General features: G+C 28.8%; 1 protein-coding gene across 2 annotated transcripts in view; it reads right to left on the reverse strand.

Moving 5' to 3' along the window:
* Positions 1–10254, reverse strand: part of LOC107449411 (transcription initiation protein SPT3 homolog) — an 80146-nt gene that overhangs the window by 1536 nt on the left and 68356 nt on the right. For both annotated transcript variants that reach the window (XM_043055304.2, XM_043055303.2), the window contains exons 4-10: positions 9959–10045; positions 7428–7506; positions 6781–6917; positions 5734–5809; positions 3021–3142; positions 1903–2028; positions 1271–1360 (exon numbers count right to left, since the gene is read on the reverse strand). In XM_043055304.2, the coding sequence (XP_042911238.1) occupies positions 1271–1360; positions 1903–2028; positions 3021–3142; positions 5734–5809; positions 6781–6917; positions 7428–7506; positions 9959–10045 (717 nt within the window). The remainder of the gene's footprint in view (positions 1–1270; positions 1361–1902; positions 2029–3020; positions 3143–5733; positions 5810–6780; positions 6918–7427; positions 7507–9958; positions 10046–10254) is intronic.

Consider the following 10254-nt stretch of genomic DNA (forward strand, 5'->3'; position numbering starts at 1 on the left):
ATGATGGCATTTCTTATAGTTGCTATAAAAGATTTTTCCCAGTGTTAGCAAAATTTATTCTTTAGTATTTAATTAATTTTAATTGGAAAAATTTTGTCCTTAAGTGCTAACAAAACGTTAAAAAAAATTATGCCTACAAAAGGTTTTGCTATATAACTTCACGAACACAAAAGTTGGTTGAAAATATATTCAATGTCATAAAAACCAAGCTTTTGAAGTTAAATAATAAAATTGGACAGATATAATTTAATATGACAATTTAAATAATGAAGTACTTCATTGCTTAAATAAATTTTTTGAAATATTTTTCCCATGTAAATTGTATTTAATTTATTTTTAGGTAATAATCTACAGTTTGTCAATTGAATTTTTACAGCCAGTTTTCTTACGAGTCAGGCAGGTTGGATACTTGACATTTTGATTTTGTTAAAATTTTTAGGATATTTGAATAAATTATTTTTTCAACGTGCTTGGGAGCCAAAGCTGAAGATCTTCAGGAATTATAAGAAAAACACATCTATTTACATGTGGCAATACTTTTTAGGAAACAAGTGAATCGTGGCACTGACCGTTATTTTAATGTCAATGTGCGTGATGTCAGTGCCAAAGTTTTGGGCATTGACTGCTTACCACACTAACTATTAAGACATATATACTTTCAGTGAATCTATGCATCAAAGGTCATTCAAAAACCTTAGAATGGTCAATTGGTGCTTTAGGCCCAATATGAATATTTCAATTTAACTCCCTCTAACGAGGTGAGGTTTAGTCTCTATCTGGAATTTACCGAGGGAGTGCGGGTAAAAAATATATTACCGATGTAATTTTTTACACTGAAATCCCCCCCAAAGCAATATATCTAGTATTTAAGAAGTTATTTAAGTTTTAAATAAATAGAGAAAAATTTCTGACTCGTACATATTTATGCACATGACAGTGCTATATCTGGAAAAGTGAGCTATTGATCCCAAGGTATTTTTTAAACAATTGGTAGGAACACTCCAGTTTTTTAAAGGTTTAAAAATTATAAAAGATTCGTGAAAAAAAATACAATTCCCCACTTTTTTGCATTTACCAACTTAAAAGTTTTATACTGTTAGTGAATTAAAGAGTTCCTATCGGTTATAGATTTCTCCCCACAAGATATAACACATATTTCTAAAGAAAATTAGCTAATAAAAATTTTGAAGGAATGCATTATTGTAGACACCTGATATTAATTGCTGAAACAGGAAAAATAAATATTAAAAAAAAAAAGAAATTTACTTACATTGTAAAAGAACTTATTCTTGTCAGAAATCTTTACATATCGCTGCAAAGCTTCTTGTATTTCCAACACAGTAATAGCATCTTTGCTATCCTGTTAGAAACAATTTATAGAGAAAGAGTTGAAAAATTAGTAATATAACTTGCGAATTTCAGTTTATTTTTAAAATTATATTTTTATTAGTAATTTTAAATAATAAGTACATTTTTTTAAAGTAATTTAAATTTTTTCTTTTAGTAAATTATAGCTCTTAAAAATTATAGTTATTTTGGTGTCTTAATTTTTATTAAAAATAAATTTACAGATTTTTAAAAAGAAATCTTTGCAGTTTCCTCACAATTTGATAATTTTTTTTTTAAAAATTAAAAAAAAAACATAGGAAAAATAAAGTGCAGATGTAGTAATAATCTGCGATACCTGCTGCCGTGCATAAGAGGAAGCTGATGTCAAGTTTTTGAAGGTTCTTGCACTAATTAAAACAGTTACATTGTTTGCAATTAAAAATGCACTAAATATTTTTTGCACTTGGTTCTCTCATAAGCACTTCATTGCATCTTTCAATTACAATATATTTAAATTAAATTATATAAATAGCTTAGTAAGAAAATTTATTACATTTTCAATATAATACTTACATTGGTAGAGCATTTTTCTTCCACATTTGAATCACTTTCTTTCATTTCAATTGATTCTTGTGCTGATGGAATGTGAACAGTCTGAGAAATTTTATCTTCTCTCAGCATCATCACTAAATCTATTATCTGTAAAAATGTAATAAAAACGAGTGTAAAAAATATAATGTCACCAACAGAAATGTAATGCAGTTATGTATTATTTTTATTGGTATAGTTCAGACAAAAAAAAAAAATAAATAAATAAACAGTGAAGAATTTATTAAAAAAAATATTATGCTTATTTTAGTTACAACCATCATTAACGTTGGTATAAACTTTAATACAATTATTTGGAGTTAAAAACTATTTATAAACTTAATAAAATAAATTATAAATTCTTAATTTTGGTATTTGACTGTGTATCTAGAACCGTTATTATAGAATCCAATTTTTGTGACAGCGTCATAAAATTATGCTATTCTTCAACAGAAAAGACCTCAACTAGAAAATAATTAAAAAAAGAATGCTATTTATTAAAAAAAGTTTAAAATAATACCAGATCTAAACAATATTATAATGCAAAGATTATATAAGAATGTGATAGAATAAAGGTATGATTTCTACAATTGTGTTGGTAACAGTTAAAACTAATTCTTTTAATTTATTAAGGTGAATCGTTTATTCAATAAAAATGCTTCTAGGACAATAAAAAATTTGGCAAGATAAGTATAGCCATTGGGTATAAGAAAAACTCTTTTCTCAAAAACATTTAGTGGTAGAAGATAAAGATATAGAATAATATCATGCTCATTAAAATATTCACTGTATCATTTTCAGTCACTTTTACAATACTATTCTCCTTGTATTATATTTTAGTATATTTTTATAAATATAAATACAGTATTATTTTATTTATTATCATTAAAAAGATATTACAAAATTAAGATTAATCAAAATTTCAACTTATATAAAGAATTAATTTAATATCATTCCATGATTTAAGTTGATAAAAAACAGTTTTCTGCACTTCTATCAAAAATTTTCGAATACAGACAGGTTATTTCTGCCTATAAAAAATATAAATTTAAAAATAAAAGTTGGATGAAAAAGAGCATTTAGAAAACTCTCCAATAGTTTACTTCACAAATTGTTTCTCTGGCAAAGAAGTTTATGATTTCCAAAGCAAAAGATGATGGTGTCAAGTCTGTGATGCCATCTTCCATCAGCCAGGCTGTAAATTCCTCAGCTCCTCCCTTTGGAACTAAATAAAAAAAGTATAAATAAAGTTCATTACCATGACAAACTTTTGCATGTTTTAATATAAATACATGTCCAAAAAATGTATTGATTCCAAACTTTATTCTCAAGAAGATCTCAATTCTTAAGGCTGCACTCAAAAATGGAAAGACTAAGACAAATGCCTCCAGAAACATTCTTTTTTTACTAAAATTGTAGCCCTTTTTTGAATAAATTTGAACAAAAAATTCTTCATACACACATAAAGAAAATAATATGTAATATAAATCAGTAAGCTTTTTACTGTTTAGCAGAAGTAAGTACTAATAAAACAAGTAGAAGTTATTGTAGAATGTTTATGTAAACAGATATTCCGAGAATCAAAGTGGAAACTACAATTAAAATTTTTTTTTCCTTCTCCAAAGATCTGAAAGAAAAAAAAAGACTTTTTGTGTTGTAATGTAAGGGCTGCAAAAACTTTGTGTTGGAACCCCTAAAATATGTGTCAAGGCTTGTTAATTTCTATCAGGACTATTGAATATACTAAAATTTTGGAATTCTTAATCCAAATCTTCAGCCAGGGCTCAAAAATGTTATTATTTGACATGCTCTTGGCAGGTAAAAACTCTGATTGGGCCATTGGAGGATTTTAACCACTACATCTCTGGCTTAACATGTAAAGATTTAATCAGAATTATCGAAGCACCTCTTCAAATTTTGGTGAAAATCGCCAAAATAACAATGACACAGCTTGAATATGCAATACTTCAATGCAAATAAACACTAATGGAGTAAAACACTTAAACTTTGATTCATCTATCATAATTGCACATGCTTCTGATAGTAATAGTTAAAAACAATGCTCTGCAGAATTTATTCTATCAATGGTGCAAAAAATGCAATCAATCCTTATTTCTGTCAAACACTTCTTTGTTTATAATACTTAAGGCTTCTAGTTTATCATTAAAGTAAGAGTGCAGTGTAGATTCTGCATTGTTAATGGTAACAGATTAAATATAAGTGCATTTTGTTGATATGCTCACCAAAAAATTTCCAAGCATGCATTTTGTAGACTAGCATGCCTGGAAGGGTATGTAAAATTTTGAAAGTTTTAGAACTGGATAGAGACAGCAGACAAACAGATAACATAGGAAAAACAATCCACTCATTAGACTTCGTAGTTCTGTATCTCGAAATAGAAATGGCAAACTATTCAAATAAGGATTTTTCTTTACACCATCTGATAATGGTGCAATACAAAGTTCTTATTATTTTGATAATGGTGTAGTGGTGAATTTCGAAAGCTTTAGAGGCCTCAGACGAACAAATAAGATAGGAAAAACAATCCACTCATCAGACTTCGATATTCTGTATCTCAAAATAGAAATGGCACACCATTCAAATAAGGATTTTCCATTACACCATCTGGTAATGGTGTAATATGAAGTTCTTATTATCTTGATACCATTTGATAATGGTGCAATCATAAATTTTGAAAGCTTTAGAACTGGATAGAGGCACCAGACAAACAGATAAGATAGTAAAAACAATACTCTCATCAGACTTTAAGGCTCTGTATCTCAAAATAGACATGGCACACTATTCAAATAAGGATTTTACATTACACCATCTGATAATGGTGTAATATGAAGCTCTTATTATCCTGATACCATCTGAAAATGGTATATAATCTGATAATGATGTAATATAAAGTCATTATTCTGACACCATCTGATAATACAAAGTTGTTGTTATTGAGCATGATTATTTCATCACCACACAATAGCAGTCTTGGGAAAGATACATGAATGCATTTAGCTTCATAGAAATAATTTTTTTGAGAAGAAATATTTATAAAAAAATGTACAGCAGAAATAAAATTAATCCAATGAATTAGCATATCGAAAGAAAGAACTTTAAATCAAAAAGAATTTAGTTTCATTTTCAATGACTGTTATTTCTCTTCAATTAAAAACTCACCCTTACAAGGAGAAAAATAAGCAAGTTTTTATTCATTTTTCTTGTACATTAAACATTTTGTACAAAATACTATTAGTAACAAGCATCAACAATGTTTATCAGAAATTTAAACTTATTTTACAGAACTCCAATGAGATTGAGCAAGAAAAGAAATTTACAAATTATGATACTTCTTGAAAACATTTTTCTAGCTTAAAAAGTAGTTGAGAAAAAGGTTTATTCTATTTTACATTAAAGTGGTACAGCTTAATAATTCACCGTGTATTTTAAAGGACATCGTACACTTGATTGTTTTCATCACATGTAAAGAACATTCTAATATTAAAAGCGATCTTTCTTTTTAGTATTTTGATGAGTTATTTTATTGTGAATGCCGTAAAACTTCAAAGTGGAACTTATCTGAAAATTATATACTTCTTCATAAAATATTTTCAAAGAGTCAAATATTTATTCGTAAAAAAATTAATCCTACAATAAAATTATTGTAATTGATTTCAAGTTATAATGTTTTAAGTCATTGTGATGGTTATTTTGATGCTCCCTTTGGCTGGAGGTCTGGGGTTTTAACCCTCTTAGCCTCTTTGCACACCACAGAGTAAAGTTTAAAAAAAAATGGCCTTAAAATTGTTTACTTACAGAACGTGGTTTGCTGGGTATCTTTAAATTCTAAGTATTCTTCAGTACTCATAGAAAATACCATATCAAATTTCCTCTAAAAAATTAAAAGCAGAATTTCATTTCATACATGAAGATGAAAATTTTTATATCATGACTCAAAAGATATTTTTGAGTTTGAAATTGTTTTATTTTATTTCTAAATGTGAACGCAAAATTTACATTAAAAAACTACAATTTCTGTGCAGAAGTTTTCATAAAATATTCACATTGAGTTAGTTGGAGTGTGTAAAAAATGTTTCTATAGTTGTAATCAATGATAGTAGAAAGAAATACATATTTAACAGTTTGAAGGTCAATGTGTTTTTAATGGATGAGACGAAAGGTACTGAAAGTGCAGATGGTTTTTGATTAACAGTAGTATAGCAGCGAGAAATTCACCATAATTGTGAATAATAAGAAAGTCTAAGAAAAATAAACACTTATCTTATCTTACTTCATTTTAATGAAATCCCCATCCCTTTCAATACATCTTCCTGCCTTAGAAACCAGTTTGCAAATGCTGCCTTCTAACAGAATTATTACTTTTGGAAATTGCAGTTCAGTGCCCTCAATTACATGGACACGGTTTGGACATTACAATGTTATGTGCTAGTTATTCGTCTTTGTCTCCACTGTACCTTCAAGTTTGTTACTATAGTTGTGAAAAACACTATATATTGCATTTCTTTAAAATTCCACAAAGTATTTAAAAAGTACATAAATGTAAGAGATTTATATGTTACTTAAGATTTTTTAAATTCTCTTTCTTAGATTTCATCAATGTACAAAGATGCAAATTTAAAGGTAAATAACCTAATGAAATTGAAATATTGAAGCAACATTGGAATTCAGTGCAAATTTTTCAATAATGTGTTACTACAACATGTTTTATTTTCTCCTAGATAATAATAGTAGATTTTATTAGGGAATAAAAAGAAATGATGTATCTTTGAAAATAGCATTAACTATGCTTATAACAATATACAGGGTTATATCAATAAAAATTACACTACTTAAAATACAAACCTTATTTCTGAATTCCAGTTTTGGATCTGGAATTTCTTCATTTAATATGTCTTCATACATGAATAAATTATCGATTGAGTTTAAGAATTTCATACATTTCTTCACTCTTTTACCACAGGCAGGGTTTCTAACCAAATCTATAATTTAAACACAGTTATTAGGTATTTTTTCATTGCAGTAGCTAAAGAGTACAACTACAAACCAATAAAATAAGATTGACTTGCAATCTACAATACAAATCTAGAATTCTTTATCCTTTTCTGTCAATGTCCAAATTTTAACTGCAAGTTAAGATAAGTATTATTGAGCATTGTAATGGGTAAGCGTTGTGAATACTACTAATACTTATAAGAATAATCTAATAATGTCCAAGTTTATCTTCCTGATACTGCTTTAAATTTTTAATTAATTTTAGTTAATAGCTGTTTACAGAAAATATAAAAATAATAAAAAAAAGTCTTTTCTTTTGGTGGGGGGGGGGGTAAAAATCATGAGAAATCAAGGTGAAAACCATATCACAGCAAATACTGTGCAAACCTTGGTTAAAATATTAAGAGAATGAAATAGGATTTTTTCCCCACTTTTCTAATGCAAATAAAATAAGAACAAAATTATAGCACAAATTAGAATATAATAGGAAAACTAACCTGTGAGTCTTGAAGGTAGTTTTATCACTTCTTTAGCATCTTTGATATTAAGGTATCGCAGCAAACGCTTTAATTTTATCTAAAATTGAACAAATAAATAGATAAATATGGTATGAAATTGACAGATAGAAGAAGTTGGTCTTATTTATGCAAACCAGCAATGATATTAAAGCTGCATAAATATTATTATAGTATACAATGACGTAAAAAATATCAAACAAACATTATTTTCATTGCAATTAACAAAAATACAGAGGTTTATTTAGAATGAAATTAAAAAAAAAAATGGAAAAGTTTAATATAAATCTATAAATGCCTTTCTTATGAATGTTTCTTAAAAATAATTATCACAAATTACTGCTACGAATAAAATCAGTTGCTCGATTTACGTTTTAGAACATCACACAAAAGATTCAGTTTATAAGAAGTTATTTCATTTCAGTAAGGAACACAATAAAAAAATAATTTAAATTAAAATACTGCAAACTGACAAAAGTTTTTCACCAATCTGATGATAGATATGCAAAAACAAAGACGAGTATTTTCAATGTCTCTTGCCTCAGCCTTGATGTACCTAGTAGTTGCATTTACTTGTACTTATGTAAACTGCATGATGACAAAGATTATACAATTTTGCTAAGTATCCAAAAATACAAAGAACTTTAGGAAGAGACATAGAAAAGTGTGATGTTGCTAAAAATGTAAAAATAAAGCCCAGATGTCAGTCTAAATAGGTCGAATAACATAATATAATGAGCATAAATAAATTTGTTAGAATCGCACTTCCAGATTAAAAAGAAGGCGGCCAGCGTGCACGCTGTGGCATGGAGCTAGGAGTAGACTAACTCCTAGCTCCAAGTGCTGCGGTGATAGTGGTCAGCGTGCACAACGGCAAAGCCGATGATTGTGTCTTCTAATCTGGCTCAGGACATGGATATTTCTCTCTGTATGTTGCATGAACAGATCTGTGGCAGTGTCGTGGGTAATGTTACTTGCCTCCGTGACTTAGATTTACAAGTACCAACCGGGTAAAATTAAATGAGCAATTATTCCGGCATCTTCCGAGGCCAAGAACGAGAAGTTCAGTGCCTGCTGTTTGAAAAAAAAAAGAAGAAAAGATTAACTCGAAGAAGACTCTAAGTGGAATCATTCTGATTTATCATCAGAAGTAAAGATTAAATTGCTTAGCTCTCATGTCTATTCAAGAAGAGCTAAATTTATTTGAAGACGAATGATTCAGTAAGAGCATTCATACATTTATCAGAAAAACTTCTAGAAGCATTGATTTAAATGCTTCATCAGAAACAAAGATTAAACTGTTTAAATCTCACGTATATTCACGAGGAATTAACTGCATGTGAAGAAGAATGATTGAGATTAATTAATTATGCAACCCGAGTTCGTGAAGCCCATACCCTAATATTAGATATCTCACAGTTATAACAGCATCTGTAAATGCACAAAAGGTCCAAGCAAAGCACAACGCAAATCGGAGCCTCTCAACTGTTTAGTTTTGTATGTTTGTTTGCCTCATAAGTAAGGTGATCTCCGGAGTAAGGAAAGAGATTCGACCAGCTCTATTGAGCAACAACTTTAGTATATTTACAAAAAAGGGAAAACCTCTTTGCACGCTTTCGAACCGGTTTTTGTTTAGATGCAGAAAAAATGTTTTAATAATTTGTCTAAAGTAAGAACTCCCCTAGCCATTCGTCTGGACCTGTGGCACTGATTATGGTAACGAGATATAACTATTTCAAATAGGGGTGTGGAGTTATTGTTTAGGACAGGTTTTGGCGCGGGTCTTGAGAGAAAGGGTCTATAGTGTCAAACCTAACAGTGAAGAGAAGCTACAATCCTTGAAATGCGCTATTTTTGTTTCAATAGCAGCAGACGGCCTCGGACATCGTGGCGGGGGGAGTTCTTACGGTAGGCAAACAAATTAGCTATGTCACAAAATGAAAATTTTGACTAGTTGTCTATAGCGGACTCATTGGCACAAGGTCCCGATACACATACGACAGTAGCACTATGATTGCGAGCAGAGACTCAGTCCAATAAGAAGAATGATTAAGTAAGATTCATACATTTATTAAAAACACTTCTAGAAGCATTTGAAGAAATCTCTAAGTGGAGTAATTCAAATGTATCAATTATCAAAAGCAAAGATTAAAGTGCTTAACTCACATGTATATTCACAAGAAGTTACATTCATCTAAAGAATAATAATTCAGTATGAGCTTTGACACATTTCTTGGAACCACTTCTGGATGCAATTTTTTAAGTAGAATAATTCAAATGTATCATTAGAAGCGAATATTAATTTATAAAACTAAAAGCAGTTTATTTGTTTAAAAGCTTTCTCATTTAAAATACCTTATTAAATATTTATGGGTATTAAAACTATCAATTTCAAAACATCACCCAAAAAACTTTATAACGACAATAGCTGTATGTAAATATGGGGAACAATTAATTTATGCAGTTTTAATTGAAATTTGTTCAATATTTGAAGAATGTATAAGTAGGCTTACTTTGTTATTTCTAAGAAGAAAGAGAAGGTCTTCATGGGAAATGCATTCACCTTTTCTGAGATGACTAACTTCAGAGGATTTAGTCAACTAATAATTAAAATAAAACGAAACAAAATAAAAATAAATTTTATTATCTAAACATTAGGTAGTTTATAATTTCACATTTAAATAAACAAGAGAAGGAAGCTGACAAAACCATTTCGCTTTGTTTATATCCTTTTAAAATTAATTATTTTCAGTAGCTTAAAAGCCCTGTATGATACTGGCGGGCAAAAAAAAAAAAAAAATTTTTTTTT

Source organism: Parasteatoda tepidariorum, chromosome 4 (genome assembly GCF_043381705.1).
Source record: "Parasteatoda tepidariorum isolate YZ-2023 chromosome 4, CAS_Ptep_4.0, whole genome shotgun sequence".
NCBI lineage: Eukaryota > Metazoa > Arthropoda > Arachnida > Araneae > Theridiidae > Parasteatoda > Parasteatoda tepidariorum.